Source organism: Delphinus delphis, chromosome 17 (genome assembly GCF_949987515.2).
Source record: "Delphinus delphis chromosome 17, mDelDel1.2, whole genome shotgun sequence".
NCBI classification, from domain to species: domain Eukaryota; kingdom Metazoa; phylum Chordata; class Mammalia; order Artiodactyla; family Delphinidae; genus Delphinus; species Delphinus delphis.
In genome coordinates, this window is record NC_082699.1 from 10,831,801 (window position 1) to 10,856,449 (window position 24,649).

General features: G+C 40.8%; 1 protein-coding gene across 1 annotated transcript in view; it reads right to left on the reverse strand.

Moving 5' to 3' along the window:
- CYP7B1 (cytochrome P450 family 7 subfamily B member 1) overlaps positions 1-9,533 on the reverse strand; it is a 182,327-nt gene extending 172,794 nt beyond the window's left edge. The window contains exon 1 of the mRNA XM_060035153.1: positions 9,262-9,533. Within this exon, the coding sequence (XP_059891136.1) occupies positions 9,262-9,374 (113 nt within the window). The 5' untranslated portion in view covers positions 9,375-9,533. The remainder of the gene's footprint in view (positions 1-9,261) is intronic.
- Between the last annotated feature and the right edge of the window lie 15,116 nt (positions 9,534-24,649).

The window sequence follows — 24,649 nt, forward strand, 5'->3', positions numbered from 1 at the left end:
TGAAATCTTCACTTTCTAATCAAAGTGGCAGAAAATTGACATGTATGACATTTTTGTATACAGTTTGTATATTTTGATATCAATATCTACAATTCTAAAATATTCAGATTGGAAATAGATAACAATTACTGCACCAAACCCATTCATTCATCCTTCATTCTTATAACAAGTATTCACTGAGGACCTACTCAGGGCCAGGTATTGTGCTAGTGCCAAAACTGAGGTCAAGCTTTTATAGCCTCTTCTTCATTATCATCAACTATTTAGGATAAAGTTATGAGGAGAAATGACAATGGATTTAAATCCTGTTATGATTGTACTTTTATTAAAATTTCTATTAATTTTTGTATTAAGCAATTACAGACTTAATTAATCTTTCCACTTTCCTATAGACAAAAAAATGATCCCATCCCAAATCCTTCTATGTTGAAAACAAATGCCAAAGCCATAAAATGAGCGCTTCAGCTATAAAAATGCACGATATAATAGATGTCACCTTCTCTTATTCAGCAAAGGGGCATTCTATAACTTTGTCCTTTGTCTTTCACAGAACAGTAACCTGAAGTCATTTCAGTGGGGTTTTACTTTGGATAAAGTACAAAAATATTCTTCTCTAAGAAGCTGTTAATCTTTCCTCTGCAGCTGATGATTCTCTCTGCTCACCTGATTTTGGGGAAATCAGTGAAGTACAGCGTCCTGTTACCGCGGACCCCTTGCACTCCTCAGAGCCACCCTGGGCTTTCTCCTCCAGGCTGTGGGTAGCAGTAAGCAGGGATGCACCTCAATGCCTGCAGCCCACATCACATTTTCCAAAAGATTTTAAAGATGCACAGAGTTACATGGATACATAACAAACATTCAAACCTTACTTGTGAATTGATGGCTAAGGAAGAGAGACATCAATGAATAGCTCGTGGTACTCTGCGAACCTTGGGACCCAAAATTCTCCAATTATTATGTATTAGCATAGACACTGAGTATGTACAAATGTTTGCCTTCTATCCTGCTCCTCGTGGGCCACCAGCAAAGTGATTCCAGTCCCAGTCTTTTCTGCTCTCTGAAACTTCTTGCAAGAGGCTGTATAGTTTAATGCAAAGAGTACGGGGGATCCGGCTGTTGTGTTAGCTTTCTGTGGCCACTGTAACGAATTACCACAAATCTGTGGTTTAGACAATACTAGTTTACTATCGGGTGGTTCTGTCGGCCAGTAGTCCAAAATGGCTCTCCCTAGGCTAAGATCAAGGTGTAAGCAGGGCGAGATTTCTTTCTGGAGGCTCTAGAGGGGAATCTGTTTCCTTGTTTACCCAGCTTCGAGAGCCTGCCTGCATTCTTTGGCCTTGGCACTCCTTAATCCATCTCCAGAGCCAGCAACAGTCAACTGACCTCCTCTCCTGCCTCCCTCTTCCAGGTTTAGTGTGTGATTACATTGGGTCCACCCCATAGTTTGGTATCACCCCGCATTTTAAGGTTAGCTGATGAGCAACCTTCATTCCACTTTGCAGAGTGACTTATTCACAGGTTCTGGAGATTAAGTGTGAAAAACTTAATCTCCAGGATCGTCACTTTGAATGACACACAACTAAACAGCAACGTATGTGTTTTTCAAAACTTACCTGTTCCACTAATTACATAGTGGGAATACTCTCTATCTTCAGGAACTTTTTTTTTTAAGTTACAAAATAAAATAGTGATGCAGCCTGAAATGTCTCAAATGGTAACAAGACCAATCCAAACTCCGCAGCTTAGTAAAGGTAAGTGTAGCACCCTGCAGGAATTGATCAGTCATTTAATCAAGAGTCACAAATGTGCCTGGAGATGTCCCTATCACCTCCTATGTAAAAACATAAAAATCCACCTGTTAAATCAGCATTCTTCTGAATAGATAATGACTTTGCTTTCAGCTGCCCACATCCTTATCCTACATTTTCTTATAAGAAAAAGGGAAGAAAGAAGAAAAACACCCACTAGTGATGACAACCTAGTTCCTCTCGCTTTCTAGGCAATGGTAACAATGTGAGGGACCTGGGGCACCAGGGGCCGCCTTGGGGAGTAATTAAGTGATTAGAAAGAAGAAAATTGACTTGTGTGATACCGTTATGTCAACAAACCAACATTTCAAAACAACGTGTTACCTACATAACCTTGACAATTCATAACTCAAAAAAGATCACTGATTGAATTTTTACATTGACTAAAATTCATCTTAAAAACATGTAAATCTTATTTCTTACCAATTACAGCATTTTGGAGGTGTGGGGATTTGTGTGTTGGGGGAGAAGGATGAAAGAGGGAAGTAAACTCATCCCACTTTTTTTCCCCCTAAACAGCAACTGAGAGAAAAGGATCTTTGGGAAGAACCAAGGAAGCCTAATTGTGCAAGCCAACTGTCTTTCAAGTGACTTCACACTTTACAAAACGTGTTCACGTTTCTCATGCACTTTGCTTCTCGTATCTACCTTGTATGGTCGCTGTTAATTCCATTTTCTATTAAGGAAGATGACGGAGAGATTATTCAGAGGTCACAGAATGTGGACCCTTTGAATCTCCGAAGGAGGGGGACTCTCTTTGATGTCATCCAGAAGATGTCATTTGTGAGGTGTCCTCTCCTGGGTTCAAATCATTTATTTATTTATTTATTTAACAACTTTATTGGAGTATAATTTCTTTACAGTGTTGTGTTACTTTCTGCTGTATAACAAAGTGAATCAGCTATATGCATACGTATATTCCCATATGCCCTACCTCTTGCGTCTCCCTCCCACCCTCCTTATCCCACCCCTCTAGGTGGTCACAAAGCATTGAGCTGATCTCCCTGTGCTATGCAGCTGCTTCCCACTAGCTATCTATTTTACATTAGATAGTGTATATATGTCAATGCCACTCTCTTACTTCATCCCAGCTTACCCTTCCCCCTCCTCGTGTCCTCAAGTCCATTCTCTACGACTGTGTCTTTATTTCTCTCCCGCCCCTAGGTTCATCAGAACCATTTTTTTTTTAGATTCCATATATATGTGTTAGCATGCGGTATTTGTTTTTCTCTTTCTGACTTACTTCGCTCTATGACAGACTCTAGGTCCATCCACCTCACTACAAATAACTCAATTTCGTTTCCTTTTATGGCTGAGTAATATTCCATTGTATATATGTGCCACATCTTCTTTATCCATTCATCTGTCCATGGACACTTAGGTTGCTTCTGTGTCCTGGCTATTGTAAATAGAGCTGCAATGAACACTGTGGTACATGACTCTTTTTGAATTATGGTTTTCCCAGGGTTTATGCCCAGTAGTGGGATTGCTGGGTCGTATGGTAGTTCGATTTTTAGTTTTTTAGGGAACCTCCATACTGCTCTCCACAGTGGCTGTATCAATTTACATTCCCACCAACAGTGCAAGAGGGTTCCCTTTTCTCCACACCCTCTCCAGCATTTATTGTTTGTAGATTTTTTGATGATGGACATTCTGACTGGTGTGAGGTGATAACTCATTGTAGTTTTGATTTGCATTTCTCTAATGATGAGTATCCTTTCATGTGTTTGTTGACAATCTGTATGTCTTCTTTGAAGAAATGTCTATTTAGGTCTTCTGCCCATTTATGAATTGGGTTGTTTGTTTTTTTGATATTGAACTGCATGAGCTGCTTGTAAATTTTGGAGATTAATCCTTTGTCAGTTGCTTCATTTGCAAATATTTTCTCCCATTCTGACGGTTGTCTTTTTGTCTTATTTATGGTCTCCTTTGCTGTTATGCCCACCTCTTAATCCTTAATCCCTAACTTAAATATGCTACCTAACATAGCAAAAAGGATTTTGCCAATGTGACTGAATTAAGGAACTTGAGATGGGAAGCTTATCCTATATTATCTGGGTGGGTTCAATGTAGTCACTAAGGTCCTTATAAGAAAGAGGCAAGGGTTTCCCTGGTGGCGCAGTGGTTGAGAATCTGCCTGCTAATGCAGGGGACATGGGTTCGAGCCCTGGTCTGGGAGGATCCCACATGCCGCGGAGCAACTAGGCCCATGAGCCACAACTACAGCGCCTGAGCGTCTGGAGCCTGTACTCTGCAACAAGAGAGGCCGTGATAGTGAGAGGCCCGCACACCACAATGAAGAGTGGCCCCCGCTTGCCACAACTAGAGAAAGCCCTTGCACAGAAACAAAGACCCAACACAGCAAAAATAAATAAAATAAATTAATAAATTAATAACCTCCTACCCCCAACATCTTCTTTAAAAAAAAAGAAAGAGGAGTGTCAGAGTCTGAAACAGAGATTGGAGTTCTGGTGACCTCAAGAAGCTGGAAGAGGCAAGGAAATGGATTCGCTCCTGGACCCACCAAAAGGAATGCAACCCTACCGACACCTTAACTGAAGCCAGTAAGGCCCATTTCAGACTTCTCATATCCCGAGCTGTAAGCTTAAAAACTGTGTGCTATTGTCCTTTCCCCGTGATACTTTCTGTAAACACTTTCCCCTATTCATTATAAACTTTTAATTCTGTTTTAAGTGTGCTCTTCAGGAAGCATAATATTTAGTGCCAATTTTTATTTCATTTATTTAAAATAATTTAACTATTTTATATTTATATTCTATTGTTTTGGTAGGGCTGATTTTTGTCCTTTTTACAGGGGATTGGGAGGTAGGGAAAGAATAGTAGAGATGTGTTTGTTTTCAACTCTGCCTTGCTACAGACTCTGCTTTTATATGATGTTGTCTTCTAAAATAAATTGGAAAGTATGTATCTATATTTAAGTCTATTATTAGTAAACAGTGATTTTTTTAAAAACATGTATCTAATTATTGGACAAAAACATATTTCATATTTTATATATATATCCACATATATATATATCATATATATATCATGACTTTCTGGAAATGAACTGGGTTTCCTAGCACCACCCAAATCTTATCTTCTAAGTTAGAATCCTATTACTACACTGACCCCGAATGCTGGTTCTTCTAAAAAGAAAAAAATGATTAAAAACATTTTAAAAGAATTTATCAAAGTTTTATTTTAAATGTATCATTCTTTTTGTCTTATGAAAGAAATACGTATGTATTATGACAATCTAAAAATATAAGCATGAAAAAGGAAATAATAATCATTTCACAAAAAAGATATCACCTAGATATAATCACTGTTAGAAGTCTGGGTTTGGGTTCCAGTAATGGTGAGGTAGCTTGAAATAACCTAACATTTTCACAGATAGCAAAAGACAAAACAAACAAACAAAAAATGATTTAAATGCACTAAAGAACAAGCAAAAGAAGGCAGATACTGAAGGGGAGTCAACCCTTAAAGAACAGACCCATAATGAATTAAGTCCAGGGTAGACAGCATTTCCTCTGACCCGTCTGCAAGGGGGAGAGACAGCTGGAACTCAAGCAAAAAGCTACAATATTACTGACTGAGGTGTCAGAGTTTGGGATACTGAAGTGGCTGGAAGTCAAGAAGAGAAACCTAGAAAAACATGCATATAGACACCCTTCAAATTGTTGGCCAACCCTGGAAGTGTGCATCTGTGGAGGAGACTTCAAAGAGCCCTGTGGAAAGCATCAGCTGCAGTATTCAAAGAACTGAGCAGAGATGTCTGCTGCTGCCCACTGCTGGGGAGACAGGAGTTTAGGGTTTGAATCCCATCAAAGAAAAGAAGCTTGGTAAATATCCTGAGCTTTCCACAGACTCATCTTTATAAAGGATAAAACTAAGCTTCCCCCAAGTTCAAGAGAATCGGCCAGAAATACATCTGCACACTAAAACAAAATGCAACACTCTTCAGGGGAAGACAATAAAATTCAGAATCTAGAAAGATAGGGTTTATAAACTAACAGACTGGCCACATCAGACATAGGTGAAAATAGCGAGCAACTGGAACTCTCATATAGTATGTACTGGTGGAAGTGTTACAAAAGTACAATTACATTGGAAAAATGGCATTTTCCAAAATGGGTGTGAGTATAAGTCTTTACCCTATGATCCATCAACCTTCTCATAGGTTTCAGGATTTTAACCCAAGAAGGAACTAAATATATGTCCACAAAGAGTCTTGTAAAAGAATGTCTACATATGCTTTATTTGTAATGGTCCCGGACTGGAAATAACTAAAAGTCCATTAAAAGGACAATAGATGACCAACTTGTAGTAAACACATACACACACACATACATAACAAATGTAGTGTATATATATATATATAGTACATATATACATGTATATACCACAGTTTATATAGAGAGAGAACATAAACTACTCTGCAATGAAACAGAATGAATGAATTACTGATATATGCAACAACATGGGTGAATCTCAAAACCATTTTGTTGACAGAAGAAAGCCATACACAAAAGAAGATACTGCATAATCCCATTTATAAGAAGCTCAAGAACAGGCAAAACTAAATCAGAGCTCAGGGGTGGGGACTAACTAGAAAGGGGTGTGAGAAAATATTCTATTTCTTGACTGGGGTGACGGTTACACGGGTGTCTACATGTATGAAAACTAATCGAACGGTACATTTAAAATCTACACATTTCACTGTATGTAAATTTGCCCCCCCCAAATGTCTGTGGTATATCCTTGCAGCCTCTTATATTTTTAAGAAAGATAAACACAACCCCTGACATCGAGATGCCTGCTTGGCACTCCTAATGCGGACAAAAAGTGTTGCCTGCCATTCTAGTAAACAAAATGCTGTCTAGCCACCAGCCACTGTAGCCACCCCTGACCGTGTGGGGCACTCTGGGGGGAATTCAGGATGGAGAAAAACAGGATGCTGGCCCCAGGTAGTGAAGATACATATATAAGAAATCATTTCAATGAGCCTGGACTCTTGCACCTTCCCATACGTAGAAAAGTACTAAAATCGTTAACTTGAAATGTCTGTTTTTTTGTGATCAGCAGTAATCTTTTGATGTTCAACTGTATGATTTTTTTTTTTTTTTTCAGCAAAAACTCCTATATATCCTGGCGCCTCTCTTGCCTCTTCGGAACAGTTCCTCAGAGCTACCTGAGAGGCTGTCTTCTGGGCTATATAGTCTTCAGTAAGCTTCCGGGATACAACATAACTCACAACTTTTAGGTTCTGTATTTCTCTTCAGTTGACAGTAGCTACCACACTTCGCTCTTCTGATGAACAGAAACAATTGCACAAACATTAAGCCGTTCTTAATAACAAACATTTAAGTGATCAAAGAAAGCCACTCTGTGACTATTATAAAGTCAAAAACGAGATAAATCCATAATCATGTCTAAATACTGACAAAAATCATGAATACTAAGTCAATAAAATGACCAAATATCCCCCAAACCTTGCTAATTCTAGAGTCTGTTGCTTACTTACTAATTGCTGATTCAGCCTCAAAGCATTCCTCTCGCCTCATAGAGGAGATTAAGGTTTCCAGTCATAGACCAGCCCCAGCTTTCTGAGAGCAAAAGCTTGCTTCCTGGAACCTTCCCCCAAATCACATAACACAAACCCAAATGCCATAAATAGGTCCTTTCTACACTCTTTTACCCAGAATGAATGGCGTGTGTTCCTTCTAGTTGCCATAAACAATAACTCAACTTGTTCCACTACAGGTGTGTTCCTAGCAGTCTTTGGCTGGAGGTCATGGACACCATGTACACGAACAGTGTTTTTAAATTTTTTTCACTTAATGTATCTTGAATATGGCTTTCTATGTCTTCATATAGTCTACATTATAGTTTTTTATGGCTACATAACTTTCTACTACTCGGATATGCTAGAATTTCTTTAACTAAACCAATATTTTTCAGAAATCTAGGTTTTTTTCCTAATGTTTCACTATTATAAGCAGCCCTGATGAGCACTGAGCTGGTGAAATCTTTAAGGACCTTCACGATTATTTCACCTGGAGCAATTTCTTTAAATAAAACTACTGGAATTACTGGCTCAAGAGATATGAAACAATACTACATTGCACTCTTGTCTGAATATAAAATCTTAGCTACTGTAGGACAGACAGCACTTCAATCCACTTCAAACAGGCTATCATGCCCATTAACTTTCAGCTTCACTCTTACCAATTCTGCATCTTGTCAACTCTGATGGTCCTTTGTCCTCAACACACTAGACTTCACAGCAGCATCTGACACAGGTAACTCCCCCTACTTGTTTAAATATGTCCTTACCTAGCTTCTGGGACACCACATTCACTTGGTTTTCTTCCCATGCCACTGGCCCCTCCTTCTCAGTCTCCTTTGGTGGTCCTTCTTCTTCTGCCAGACTCTTCAACAAGGAGAGTGGCCCGGGCCCCCTACTTTTCCATCAAACTTTTTCACAAGGTGACCAATCTATACTCATGATTTTATGTTCCATTTTCATATTTGTGACTTTCATAATTAAATATCCTCCCCGGACCTCGCCACTGAGCACCAGAAACACAGACTTCACTATTTATCTAACACGTCCCTGTCCCTCCAAATCTGCCCTACCTCAGCGAACGACACCACACACTCCACCCAGATGATCAGACAAAAACAAAAAACAAGGGAGGAAAAAAAAAAAAAAAGCTATGAAGAAGAACCTGATAGTATGAAAAGTGACCCGGTTAGAAAAGACAAAGAGTGATTTCAAAGTGAGTGCTTTTATGTTGAACTTCTCTTGTTTCTCCTTCCACATTTCAAATCAGATAATGAAGTGACACACTTCTGGGTTTTGGTGTTAATATGTTGTTTATTCTGTTCTAATGAAAATAACGGAGTAAATGTATAAAATACACATTATAAGTCCATTAAGTCCTCACAAAAATCCCATGAGGTGCATTTTTCCAGATGCGGACCAGTGGTAAACTGAGGCACTGACAGGCACCCAGAGGTACTGCTCATACCTTACACTGGCATTTTCCTAAAACATTTCACTTTTAGTGGAATGAAAAGAAAGAAAATTCCGCTTCCGAAATACTCTATGAATGCTAGGCCACAAAGCATCAACTCACTGCAACAAGGCAGCAAAGCGTGTCTGGAAGCCATGCGTGATGCATAACGTATAATGCAAACCTAGGGCAGACTACAACCGAGCCGGAGCAGCAAATCGAATTGGTCCCCACGCTTGCATACGTGTGCGTGTGCCTGGGAAAGAGGCAGACGAAGCCTTTGTCTTTACACACGACCCCCAGAGACGCCGGCGCCCGCAGTCATGGAAGGGGCTCCCTGGACCATCTGGGTCGCGCGCGGTCGCGGGGCCCACGACGCATGCGTGACCCAGGCGCGAGGCTGCTCGGCCGGGCGGCTGGGCGCTTACCTGGTGCGCCGGGCGTGCAGATACAGTACCAGCAGCAGCAGGGCCGCAGCGAGGACCAGGCCCGGGGGGCTGAGAGGCCGCGGCAGCCACGGCTCCAGCGAGAAGCTGCCCATGCCCGCGGCCACGTCTTCCGCCGTCCGGATCGCGCGCGGCCGCGGGGGGCGGCCCGGGGTGTCTCTCCGAGCTGCGCGGCCGGCGAGTCTGCAGCCGGCAGAGGGTCCCGGGACGCTGGCCTGGCGAGGCGCCGCCTGAAATGTCACCGAGGGCCCCCGGGGCCGAGTCTCAAAGTTCCCGGACTCCCCTCCCCCGGCCCACCCCCTCCCCCCCACCCATGCGCACCGCCCCGCTCGGCCACCGCCTCCCGCCCGGCCGCCTCTGGAAAACTGCGCGCCGCCCACCCCCGCACCCCCGCCCCCGGGGCAGGAAGAAGGGCTAGAGAAGAGGGGGAAAGTGGCTAGGATTTCCCGAGCTCGAGCCGCTGAAGGCCTGAGGGAATGGGATTTCAGTTCGGAGTTGGAAAGGAGTCGTTCGGGTCCGTCATCCCCTCGCCCGCGCCCCGCGACCGCGCTGGCCCTCGAAGAGGGTTGGGACTGTGCCCGCTGCGCCCTGGCCCCGGCGACCTCTTCGGCAGCCCCTTCCTCCCCGCCCCCAGCCGGCGGGCTGCCCGCGCGCCCGCGCTGCCCTTCGCGCGCCCGCGCCCCCCCTTCCACGCCGCGCTTCCCTGCTCGCCCCAGCGCCTGCTGGGCGCCGAGGCCAGTCCCAGAGGCCGGCAAGACAGGGACCAGAGCTGGGCCGGGAGTCCCCATGGGACACACCATCCAGGAAGAGAGAAGACAGAGGAAACGAGCTATTGCAAAACGACGCTAAGGTACTACGACATAAGTGGTACAAGCCCCGCAGGTTGTCCTTAGAAAGGATGAGGGAGAAACTTTGAAAATGTCTTTTCCTGAGTAATGACCATTCACATTACTTCGCACGTGTGTATTTACTCTCCACACCAAACTTGGAACGTAAGTTTTAGCAATGTATTAGAGAACATATAATGAGGCTCAGGTTAAGGTAACTTACCCTGGTCCCTCTGTTGATAAGTAATTAAAAAACATTCTAGGGCTTCCCTGGTGGCGCAGTGGTTGAGAGTCCGCCTGCCGATGCAGGGGACACGGGTTCATGCCCCGGTCCGGGAGGACCCCACATGCCGCGGAGCGGCTGGGCCCGTGAGCCATGGCCGCTGAGCCTGCGCGTCCGGGAGCCTGTGCTCCACAACCTGAGAGGCCCACGTACGGCAAAAAGAAACAAAAAAAACCAAAAACCATTCTAACCAAGGCTATTCCAGTGCCACTGTGTTCTTTCCTTTATGCAAGATTTTATTTGCGCAGTTCTCAAGACTATTACAGCAGCTTCACAACTGGTCTCCGTACCTCTGACCTTTGAGTTTTCCAGCCCATCCTCTCCATTGCCACGTCCCTAAAGCACAGACCTATCCAGCTTTGACCCTGTTCGAAACTCTTTCTGGTTGCCTTTGCGATAAAGATAAATCTTCATCCTGCAATGAGAAGCCTCCACAATTTGTCTCCATTCCCATGGCTAGGACAGTTCCATATACAAGAAAGCTTGAGCCACAGTGTCCCTCACAATCAGCCCTTTCACACCTTGGCTTATGACATTCTCTCTGCCTGAAAAAGTTTCCTCTCTCCCCTAAATACTAAAATTCTACCTACCTGTCAATGCCCAGTTCAAATACCACTTCCTTCTAGAAATTATTCCTTACTCTTGTAATTAATCTCTCCCTCCTCTGTACTTTTAACACTGTCTCTGCTTTTGACTCCATCACATTTTCCCTCTCTATCTGAGTTATTTCTGTCTATGTCTGTCTGGCCTGCTATAGAAGGTGAGAATCATCTCTTAGACAACTTTGTCTGCAACTACTCTCCACCTCCTGTCACCCTGGCCCCCGACGCTGGAGTTGAGGTACTGTAGTTGGAAGTACTTTGCATGTGCCTGGCCCTTGGTCCATGCTCCAGAACTGAATTACTGCTGTGTTGCTGTCCTTGGCCTTAAAGCTGTGAATGGCTGGGCAAGCATGAGAATTCTAATGTTTATGAGTTTCTTCATCTGACTTTTATTCCAGGGTTTTCTACTGCCTTTCCTTTCTCCTGTCATAGATTCAGTTTTCCAGGAAATCAGGGTACAGTGAGCCAACAGCTATTCTGTCTCCTCCAAGAAAAAGCAAATTGGTTTCCATCACTACCTGGCCAGCAGAGCCAGCATGCAGGATGGTATCCATGCCGTGCCTTTCTGTACCCACTGCAAAAAGTGCCTCTCACTAATTTTCACGAGAATCCTCAACTTTTATACTTTAGTTTTCCATTTGATCTCCTGGACGACTCTTCTCTTTGAAAACAGAGGTTAAAATGTTCAGCATTAATCAATTTGTTGAACATTTACCATGTGCCAAGCACCATGCTAAACATTTTATTTTATAACATTAATAACAGAAAACACCTGCAGTTAATCGAAGTGTCTTATGTAGGTGGAAGGAAGAATACTACACTGTCACCTACTAGATTTGGTTAGCGACTGTGTCATCTCCCTATGGTATCTTACTTAGAATGCTTTATGGTATTCACTTAATAAATTTTGAATATATGTTTCTTTTGTGTTTTCCACTTCTGCTAAAAGGGGGCTCCATGCTGTAAACTGACCTGGTTGAAATAAAATCTAAAGACCTCTTTTATTCCTCTTTTGCTTTTGTAGCCCAATATCAGCATCATGATATTCAATCCAGTTCAATTTATTTTACCTCCAAAACGTGCCTTTATTCCCATCACTTCTCTGACAGAGATGACTAGTTGACCCTCCATGTCTGCTTCCCCCTCCTTCTCAGTAACAGGCCTCGATTTTTAACTGAGCCCATGGCTGTCCATTATAAAGACTGCTTTCCCAGCCTTCCTTGTAGTTAGAAGTGACCATGCAACTGAATTCTCACCAGTAGGCTAAGTTTCAGGTGTTCCTTCAGGGAAGTGGCATTAACAGGAATGGTCGGGCCCTTTGCTTCCTTCCTCTTTTCTGCTGTTTAGAATATAGACACTATGCCTGGAACTCAAGCAACCATCGGAGCACGTATAAGTATGTCCCAAATATTGCATTCAGTATTATTTGCTGTTAATATGAAATTCAAATTTATCTTGGGATTCTATATTTTTTTTGGTTAAATCTGGTAACTCTAGTTTAATTTCAACACAGGGGTTCATAAGGCATACAGGTAAGGCAACTAAATTCTAGCTGACCAATGGTCCCCTCCAGAAATCAGCCACAAATATTTCTTTCAACACTGGCTACCAATGTTAGTATCTTATGTACCTTGGCTACACGAATTAGACCAGGGTTAACAGTCAGATCTAAAAGAGTCATGGGGTGGCCTTTATACTTTGAGGTATCCAGATGTGGAAATGTGTTCAGTACAGATAGCAACTAGCCTAATCATCTTTCTTCAGAAAATATTGATTGTGAGACACACGGAGAGAGAAAAATACAGAAGTAGGACCAGAGGGAGTAAAGGGAGAGCGTGATATATTGGAGTCTCTAAAGGAAGAGTTATGAAAGTCTAGGTGACAGGTCATACTCCAAAGCCTTCCCCTTCAGCCCAGCTGACCCTCATCTACCAGGTGGTCTAAGCTGTCAGCCTCTTTTTCTGTTCTCGTTCTAGTCTATGATTAGGGCTTGAATTCTGTCCCTGTTTCCCTTGAGGCCTTCTCTTTTGAATCTAAAGAGCATGTTTGGAAGTCACCAAAACTTGAAAAATGACTATTTCCCTGCATTTCAACATCTATGTCCTAATTCTCCTGCTCTGACTTTGTCGTTTTTTTCTTTTTTTTTTTTTTGACCGCTTGGCTGTGGGATTTTAGTTCCCCAGCCAGGGATTAAACCCAGGCCCTAAAACAGTGAAAGCATGGAGTCCTAACCCCTGGACCGCCAGGGGATTTCCAGTCGTGCTCTGACTTTGAAAATATGAATACACTGGATTGAGACCTCCAAGTCCACCTATTTTGTCAGTAACTTCTTTTAAGTGCAAATTGTGTCCATGGCACTATGTCTGGACTGCTGGAGCTATAAGAGTGAATGAGATGGCTCTTCCTTCAAAGAGATGGACCTAAAAGGACTAAACGTGTTGACATTGGAAAGGAGAAAGAAAAGAGGCTAGTCCACATGAGATTGTGGGGTGAAAATGAAGGGATTTAAGAACAGGCTCCAATATGGCCGCAATCTTGTGAGCTCCTGGGAAGCAAAAAATGTGCTGGGGAAAGGGCATCTTGTAGGCTTTAGTTATTGGGAAACATTTGAAAGTCCCACTGTGGAAATTGTCAAAGAGGAATTTTACACTTTTTTTTTCTAATATTGGGAATTTCCTAAAAGCAGGTTTGAGTATTCAGGCCTGAAATGTCCCATAACCTTTTGACATAAAATGTAGATTGGGTTCGAATCAGAACTTTAACTGAAAAGAATGACTGCTGTTATTCTCCCCTTGCTCGTGAGCTCTGTCTTAACTAACTTTGACTTCCTATCCCCTTCTGTTAGAATTAAGACCACTTCTGGGCAAAATTGTGAAGCAGAGGAAGGGAAGAAAACTGAAAAGGATGGAGAGGACCTGCCATGGGCCAGGTACTGCTTCATGTTTTGCACACACATTTTATTTAATCTTCAGAACCTACCTCTGACGTAGGCATTACTAGTCCTTTAGACATAAAGAAAACCAAGACTCAAAGAATTTCAGGGCACCCGGGATTATTCAGCTAGTACATTCCACTGTGCCTTCATCCCTCCTTCCACAGTACCATCTTGCCTTCCTCAGAGCTTTCTTTCGCTAACCCCTTACCACATCTGTTCAATCATTCTGGCCTCCATTTTTAGGGATCCTCTCTTTACCTTGAGCTGCCCATAACCGAGGCACCCCATGGAGACAGTTGGGCCTCTGCTTTATACCCTGGCCTACCTCAGAGCTACCTCACTAGCTCGGAGGCTAGTCTTGGCTTTCCCATCTGAAAAATGTTATAAGACTACTTTCCCTATAGGTTTATGAGGATGAATTTGTGAACAGTAAATATATGACCGTCAGAATGCCTGGGGCTTCTCCCTTTCTTTGCATTTGAGCACCTTCTGCTCCTTTGGCAGAGGGTATAAATAGAAATGAGTTTATCAGACAAGCTCGGCCCAACTAAGGTGTTAGCCTGTTGATGTATTACTTCTACCCAATTAAAATGTAAAATGTGCCATTTCTTGCTTGATTAAGGTAGCTATTCTGGTTGTAGCTAAGATAGCAGTGATGGTAAATATATATATATATCCTGAAACCTGAGTCTGCTGTTAGTATTGTTTAATTGGCACAGAGTGAATAGTGAGGCACCTTAGATGCTGGCCCTGAACCTGACCAAACATATCTTAAATCACAAATTCTTCCTCTTATTCTGTCTTTCTTTAAAATGTAAACAATGCAGTTCTTTTCCCTTTAGTTGCCCTTTCTCCTGAAAAGCCAATTTATAGTGTTGACCTAGCACTCAGCTTACACATACAGACATGGCAGGCAGGAATGCTTATTCGATAAAATGCTGTTGAATGAACAGAGTGACCCAACAATAGAGAGTGTTGTTACATTTAACTCTTTTTTTTTAATAAAGTACAATTTTAGGTAAGGCCTGAATATAATTATTTTGAAGCAGCTTTAAAAATGGTGGAACAGATGGCTCTGATTATCTCCAAGAGGAAGGAAAAGATTCAAGAGTTTTGTCATTTCTTGTTTAATAGTCTTGGCATTACTTATACATACTTGAGTTTTGAATACACTGGCTTATAAATTCACAATCCCACGCTAACCCTTAGTTCATACTCATGATCTGACCCTACTTCCCATGCCAAGATTTGAGACTCTCCATCTCTGTTTCTGATTCACTGGCTTTTCCAACATTTCATTTCCTGATTAGCCACTGAACCCAGATTTCTGAGGACAGAAAGCACAAGGATCCCCACAAACTTATCCCCCAGCTATCTCTGTTCACTAAGGGAGAATTTTAGACTCAAAAACTTCTTTTGGGGGTGGGGGTGGACGGTTTGGGCCAGGCTGGTTCCTGGAGAAGCAACAAAAGCCCTGGTCTGGAATAAAATCTACCCACCAGGTTCTGCTGTTTCTGCCTGTTACAGGAGAGGTTTTGGAAAACAGACTCAGAGAGAGACAGACCAGCGCAGGACTATATTAGGACAGAGTCTCAGGATCAACACCAGGGGTTGAAACTGACAGACAGAGGGAAGTATTGGGTTGGGGTGCAGTCTCATCCAAAGACTCGGCCCGTGAGGATACTGAGAACCCAGGCGGCCCTTTAGAATTACCCCAAGATGGGGTGAAGGTCCAGGCCTTCAGATCTCAATATCAACATGCCTTTGGTTGTGGACTGCCCTCAGGATAATGGAAAGCTGAGGGTGACCTTGGAGAGGAACTCTTCTTTAGCTGAAGGCAATTCCTGAAGCAGCTGGTGACACTCCCAGAAGCGGAGCGCATAGGTTCTCCCATCCTGACAGAATCTGAGCGACACAACACAGTGACCACTAAATACACAGTGTCCACTACATACACAGTGTCCACCACATACACAGTGTCCACCACGTACACAATGACCACTACATACACAGTGTCCACCACATACGCAGCGGCCACTACGTACACAGCGGCCACTATGTACGCAGTGACAACTACATACGCATAGTGTCCACTATGTACACAGTGACCACTACATAGTGTCGCTATGGTGCCACAGAAATGTATCAGGTCAGATAGCGCATAGATGGTGATGAGTCTTGCATTCATTCATTTTGTAGTTGTTCTCTTTCTCACTAGCAGAACCATAGTAACACTAGCCTCTCAGCTTCTGAGATACAGCAGTCATGTTTATTAAATGATTCTAATGTTAAAGAAAAAATCTTTAGACTACAGTACACCACCCTTATCTGCAGGGGATACCTTCCATGACCCCCAGTGGATGCTAAAAATGACAGATAGTACCAAACCCTATATTTGTTTTTTCCTGTACAGACATACCTATGATAAAGTTTAATTTATAAAGTAGGCACCAGAAGAGATTAATAACAAAAACAAATAACAAAATAGAACAATGATAATAATATACTGTAATAAAAGTTATGTGAAAGTGATCTCTCTCTCTCTCTCAAAAAAAAACTTATTGTGCAAATTTAATGCCTTTTCCATCTTAACTAAGCACTTATCCTGCACCTTGGCCATAGCTTTTGCAGACGGAGGTGCGACAGCAAACCTAGCACCAATTTATTTTTCATTCTGCACAATTTCACAGACAGAAGATTTGTTCTTACCACAGATCTTAGCAACCTCAGCATACGATTTTTTTTTCTTTCTTTATTAAGTGAAGAACTTTCACCTTTTCACCCTTAAGACTTCTCTTTGGCATCTTGTCAGGATCACTACTCTTGCACTTTGGGGTCATCATGAAGTAACATAAGAGTTACTTGAACACAAGCACTGTGATACAGCGCCAGTCCATCTGATAACCGAGAGGGCTACTAAGTGACTAACAGGCAGGTTACGCTGAACAAAGGGGTGGTTCACGTCCCAGGTGGGATGGAGCGGATGGCGTTAGATTTCATCACGCTACTCAGAATAATACGAACTTTAAAACGTATACATTGTTCATTTCTGGAATTTTCCATTTAATATTTTCAGACCGCAGTGGACTGAGGGTAACTGAAACTTTGTAAAGTGAAACCATGGGTAAGGGGGGGACTGGTGTGTTTATGAGTCAAAGATTTATTACAATATTGCAACAGGAAAGCCTCTAGGAGGTCAGTTCAAACATTTACTCTGATGAGAAACACTATAGAAAGAGAACGTCAGCTAACCACTGTTCAACTCCTGGCTGATAGGGGACAGTTGATGAGGGTGTTGACTCAAACAAGTCCAAACCCATGAAATTTTATCAGAAAACCACTTAAGCATGTTTCAGGAATGCTAAGCTCTTTCCTTTCACTAGGGAAAATTTCTGCTGCAGACGAGGTTGGGGACAATTTTTCTTTTACATTAACTAGCTACATTTTGTTTATTCAGTCTATCACGATGACCCTTCCTTCACAGAGCCCCACCCCTCTTATCTGGCTGGTTGCAACCTGGATTCATGGGAAGTCCTTCGATACCCACACCTTTCTTTACAGACTAGAGAAGACGCCATTCGCTCTTTATCCCCCATTCCTATCTGACTCCTCAGTGTGTGAACTCTGTTCTCAGATTTCTCCCCACCTTCCACTTTCTTGTCCAAGGCTCAACTGGAAAATGACCAAATTCATTCCCTCAAGGTTTTCTGAAGCTTTTTTCTCGTTTCCTCCTCCAGTTTTCTGATCACTAACATTCCCACGGTTGATCCATTCCTTTCCCCTTTCCTCTCTGAAGTCTGGCATTTTCTTCCACCAACAAAGAGTGCTACATTTTGACATTATGAAAGCAATAAATACTAGCAATTATACGTTTGCTGGAAGTTTTGAATATTCTTATTTATGAGCAAACATTGCACTAATGCAAGAAGAAATTAATTGATTTGTAATGATTCTGAAAAAAAGTCTGATTTTCTGCTTGCTGGGGTTCAGCTATCACTCAGATGGGTATATAAGACAACATCAGCCAGCGACTTCCTAAAATCACATGTGCAGGATCTGTTTTGATCCTAGAACAACTGATAACCAGAGGCAACTCTGTACTTTCACTTGTTTCTGCAAGAAACCCAAACACAGCAGGCACTGAAGCCTGTGCTACAAATTTGTAAGAGGCCACATTGTACAGAACATAAGGTTCCACACAAAATATCCTCAACGTTTTATGTTCCCCTAGTCCTCTTGGACTGCATTGCAGTTGGAAATTTCTTTCTCTTCCCCCTGACAGAGTCCAGCCTCTCCAGTTCTACTTTCCCTCCAGAATTTTCCTCTTCAAATATCAAATATCTCCTGATTTTGTAAAGCAAAGCAATTCAACTCACACCTTTTTTTTTTTTGTGGTACGCGGGCCTCTCACTGTTGTGGTGTCTCCCGTTGCGGAGCACAGGCTCCAGACGCGCAGGCCCAGCGTCCATGGCTCACGGGCCCAGCCGCTCCGCGGCATGTGAGATCTTCCCGGACCGGGGCACGAACCCGTGTCCCCTGCATCGGCAGGCGGACTCTCAACCACTGCGCCACCAGGGAAGCCCCAACTCACACCTTTTATTTGAGCAAACCACTCTCATGTCAAGAAGCTATATAAAAATTTCTTCTGAACAATGAGCATAAATATTTTCAAAATATAATTATCATCATCAACAATATCAATTCAAAAAATTTAAAAAGCAAAATTAACTATTCTCTCTTTCAAGAATGTAAATAAATGTTAGGGAAATTAGAGAAGAATGTTGTCCCCTCCCTCCCATTCTTAAAGGTGCTCTAATGACAGTGATTGGTCACTTAGAATGTCTGTGGATGGACACATATTAACATGAGCCCCTTCTGAATTTATAGGTGTCTCAGAGAGTCCCATTTAGAGACAGATGTCTTTTCTCTACCTATTACTCCCCCCCATTATAATGATTCTTGATCTAGAAAGGTGCAAAGGCTAATTCAGCTTTTCAGAGGTTCCTCCTCCTGCTTTTGTGCTCCAGAACCCCAAAATCCCTTTCTCTTTTGCCATGTCTCCTTGTTTTTGCTTCTTCTGTATCAGTTCTGCACAACCTGAAAATCTATTCCTTAGCTAGGTTCTTACTGCCATTTCTCAGCAAAACACTTAGTCCTCTAGCATTTATACAACCCGCATGCTAAGAAAAACATAATGTGATGCTTTAAGGAACTTTCTATGCTCACACAGAAATTAAGGCATAGATTAGAATTCTGCCTGCCTACTTTTCTCTGCATGTCTGCATCAAGAATCAGAACATAATTATTTTGTACTTGGAAATCTGAAAATGAACCAGCATAGTTCTTTCGAGTCAATAAAGGCATTTTCAAACATTATCTCATGTGACCACTTGACAGTCTAGCCAGATGAATGCTATCTTCACTTTACACACATACCTGGTAACTTCCCTGACATCAAGCACCTTGTCTGTGTGTCTGTTTCACCAGTGTACACACAGTGCTTGGGAGAGTGTGTGTCACTTAGTAGATCCTCAGTAAATATTTGTCAAATGAATGAAAATTAGAAAACTGATGTTCAGAAGTGAAATGAAATGAATATTTATTGAGTACCCACAATGTGCTGATCACCCAGCTACATATTTTCATCTACACAATATTCCCATGAGCTTGACCAAGTTTAGGAGCTAGATAGTGCAAGCAGATGGATTCTCATTTATTACTCTGAATACTCGCGGTATTTTTTCTACTGTATGGGGTTGCCTCACTATATTTAATGCATTTCTAGATTATTTCTAGATAATGTATTACAAATATGTACTATGTATAATGCATATCAGCCTATCTTGTAATTTAGCTCTTTTCTAAAAGATATTTTTACATCTTGGGTCAATATTTACATAACATTGAAGCTCTAATTTGAGGAAAGCATCCTGAATACAGAACTAACTTAGAGGGAGCAAAGGGTAGGCTTAGTTGCTTGTTTCTGAGAAATATAAAGAACAAACAGTAGGGGCCCTTAGCAATAGATGCTGGGACTAATCTTACCAATTTTGTTTTGTTTATTTTTCTTAAGAAGTAATCTACAGTAGAAGGTTTGCAGACAGGGCAAGAGTCACATGCCAAAATAACAAGAATGAATGACAACAGACTCTCTTAAGGCTTAGTTAACTGTTATCTGTTTAGTTATCTGTTATCTTAGTTATCTGTTATCATAGTTATCTGTTATCTTAGTTAACTTAGTATCTGTTTTTGGAAAGAAAACATCTCAATTGTATCTATCAGGGACCTCATCTTGACAGCTTTTTTGTGTTTACTGTAAGGATTTATCAATTGTGAGGGAGGGAAAAAGGAATGGTCCTTCCACCATTGCACTTGGATAAGAGATATAAAGTCAAGTGAAATCCACAAGCTTGTTCAGAGGATAGAGTTTATAGGAGAGATAAGGGATATTTTTTGAATTAATAGCCATTCCTTTTTCCTATGTCTATACCTCTCTCTCCTTTTTCACTTCCTTTAGAGCTTGAAACAGAGCCTTAGAAAATGAAGGCTGTTTAAGAAAACAAAAGAACAATTTTGCTAAAATTTCTGTAAAATACCGATAGCACAAAGGTCATTTTGTGACCCATGCATCATATGTAACATAAAATGTTTTCTTCCTATTTCAAGAAGCAGCAGCTTCAGAGCCCTAGACCCAGGTGACCAAAATATGATGGAGGAGATAGAATCCTACAATGTAACTAGTGATCTCCAATAACCCAACTCCATGGTTCTGGATTCACCATCTGTTTTTCAGTCCACAACTTATTTGCTCTCTCAGTAACTCTCACACTCTCACGAAATACTTTCTTCTCTGCATTTTTATGAGTGTATACTCCCGAGTGTCCTCTTACCTCTCTGGTTGCTTCTTATTCTCCTTGGCAAGTACTTTCTCTACTTGATCACTAAACATCAAAGGGCTTGAACCTAGGTGCTCATCTCTTCTTGCTACAAACTCTAAACCAGTAAACTTTTAAAAACTAATCAGGGAGAAATGAATCTAAGCATACCACTAAGAAATTCATCAATTCTCAAAGGAAGAATTCAAGAGAAAGGAGAAACTGAAAAACAGCTAGAAAACAAAGAACAAAAAAATGGCAATAAGTATATACCTATCAGTAATTACTTTAAATGAAAATAAAATAAATTCTCCAATCAAAAGTCATAGAGTAGCTGAATAGATTAAAAAAACAAGACACATCTAGATGCTGCCTACAAGAGATTAACTTCAGCTGTAAGGACACTCGCAGACTGAAAGTGAAGTGATGGAGAAAATATTCCATGCAAATGGAAACCATAGGAGTTTTTCATACTCTACTGGGGTAGCTATACTTATATCAGACAAAATAAACCTAAAAACAAAGGACATAATAAGAGACAAAGAAGGGCATTATGTAATGGTAAAGAAGTCAGTCTAACAAGAAATAAAATTTGTAAATATTTATGCACTGGACAAAAGGAATATATAAAGCAAATATTAATAGACCTAAAGGGAGGAATAGACAGCAATATAATAATAGTAGGGAACTTTAATACCCCACTTACACTGATGGATAGATCATCCAGACAGAAAATCAATAATGATGTAAGTCTTAAATGACACATTAGATCAGATATATACAGAACATTCCATCTAAAAGCAGCAACGTACACATTCTTCTCAAGTATGCATTCTTCAGGCTATATCACATGTTAGGCCACAAAGCAAGTCTCAGTGAATTCAAGAAGATTGAGATCATATCAACCATCTGTTCTGAGCACAATGTTATGAAACTAGAAATCAATTACAAGAAGAAAACTGAAAAAAAAACCCATGAAAAGGTAGAGAGTGAACAACAAGCTAATGAACAAACCAATGGATCATCAAAGAAATCAAAGGAGAAATTTAAAAAATAGCTAGAGACAAATTAAAACAGAAATACAACATACCAAAATCTATGGAATGTAGCAAAAGTGGTTCTAAAGGAAAGTTCGTAGCAATACATTCTACCTCAAGGAACAAGAAAAATCTCAAATAAACAACCTAACTTTACACCTTTAAGAACTAGAAAAAAAAAAAGGAACAAACATAGCCCAAAGTTAGCAGAAGAAAGGAAGTAACGAAGACCAGAACAGAAATACATGAAATAGAGACAAAAAGACAAAATAAAAGGTCAACAAAACTAAGAGCTGGTTAAACAAAATTCACAACTCTTTAGCTAGAGTCATCAAGAAACAAAGTGAGAGGACTCAAATAAAATTAGATACGAAAGGAGACATTACAAACGCTACCATACAAATACAAGAATTATAAGAGATTACTATGAACAGTTACATGCCAACAAATTCGATAATCTAGAGAAAATAGATAAATTCTTAGAAACATACAACCGACCCAGACTGAATCACGAAGAAATAGAAAATCTGAACGGATGGACTACAAGTAAGGAGATTGAATCAGTTATCAAAAACCTCCCAACCAATAAAAGTCCAGGACCAGACAGCTTCACTGATGAATTCTACCAAAAGTTAAAGAAGAATTAATACCAATCCTTTTCAAACTTTTCCAAAAAATGTAATGGAGGGAAAATTTCCAAACGTATTTTATGAGACCAGCATTACCCTGATACCAAAACCAGTCAGGGATGCCACAAGGAAACAAAATTACAGACCAGTATCCCTGAGAACACAGATGCAAAAATCAACAAAATATCAGCAACCTGAATTCAACAATACATTAAAAGGATCATACAGCAGGATCAAGTGGGATATATCAATATTTCAGAGATTCAAGAATGGTTCAATATCTGCAAATCAATCAATATGATACATGAAGAAAAAAATCATACAGTCATCTTAATAGATGCAGAAAGAGCATTTTTCCTGGAAGAAAGCGTAAGTGGTAAGCTCCTTGACATCAGTCTTCGTGATGATTTTTTGGATCTGAAATCAAAAGCAAGGACACCAAAAGCAAAAATAAATAAGTGGGACCTCATCAAACCAAAAAGCTTCTGCAGTGCAAAGGAACCCATCAACAAAATGAAAAGGCAAACTACTAACTGAATGGAAAAAAAGTTGCAAATCATATTACTGATAAGGGGTTAATATCCAAAATATACAAAGAACTCATACAATTCAGTAGACAAAAAACATTCAGTTTGGTTAAAAGTGGGCAAAGGATTCAAATAGACTTTTTTCCAAAGAAGACACACAGGTACATGAAAAGATGTTTGGTATCACTAATCATCAGAGAAATGTAAATCAAAACCACAATGAGATATCATCTCATAGCTGTTAGAATGGCAATTATCAGAAAGACGAGATATAACAAGTGGTGGACAGGGCGTGGAGATAAAAGAACCCCTGTGCACTGTTGGTGAGAATGTAAACTGATGTGGCCACTATGGAAAACAATATGGAGCTTCCTCAAAAAATTAAAAATTGAATTACCATATAATCCAACAATTCCATTTCTGGGTAGTTATTTGAAGAAAATGAAAACACTAACTTGAAAAGCTATATGAACCTTCATGTTCATTGCAGCCTTCTTTACAATAGCCTTCCTTACAATAGCCAAGCTAAGTGTCCATTGATGGATGAATGTATAAAGAAAATATATATATTTTTAAGAACTTAAAAACCTATATATTTTTAAGATTACATATATCATATATATGATCTTAAAAGTTCTCATCATGAGAAAAAATATTTTTTGTAACTACGTACCATGATGGATGTTAACTGGACTTACTTTGGTGATCATTTTGCAGTGTATACAAATATTGAGTCATTATGTTGTACACCTGAAACCAATGTAATGTTATGCCAATTATACCTCGATTAAAAAAAAACAAACTCTTAACAGGAAAAATTTAAAAATCACGTCTATATAATAGCTCCTGAATGTGTATCTCCAGATTTCTCTAAGAGATAACCCCATACCACACTGTCTATAAAACAGCCCATATGGTTGTTTCATAAGCACCTTGAACTTAGCATGTCTAAACAACCCTTAATCATACCCACCACATCCACTCCTTTTCCTAAGCCACTACCATCCATCCAGTTGCTCATGACCAAAACTGGGCAGTCAACCCTGCTTCTAAGTCATGTAAAGTCTACCTTAAAACACATCTTAAATTTGTCTCCTTCTTTTCCCCCTCTATAGCCATCACCCTAGTCCAAGATGGCATCATCCACCTCTCTTCTGGACTCCTGCAGTAGCCTCCAAGTTGATGGCCTCAGATTTACTATTGCCCTGTTCATCCATCTATTCTCTACACCATAAAAACAGTGATAATTTTTAAAAATACACATCTAATCATGTCACTATAATATTTTAAATCCCTACGGTGACATCACATTGTTTTCTGAGTAACATTCAACTCCTTCACTTCACGATCCTGAACAGCTAGACCCTAGGCTCATCTATCTCCACCAACCCCTGCAGCACTCTGATACTGACTGCCATTCGGTTCTGTCAATGACCCTGGTTCTCTTTGAGGCTTTTCCACGTAATCTGTCTTCTGTCTGCTGCAATCCAACATCCACTCTACTCGGAGTAGCTAAATTCTAAATCTCCTGAACTGAAATTAGGCATTATTTACTTAGGAAACCTGTTCCTAATTCCCTAGGCTAGGTCAGTCCAATCTGTTCTTTGCCGCCTTAGGGTATTGGACTTCATTTTGCTAGCACTTATGATATTGTC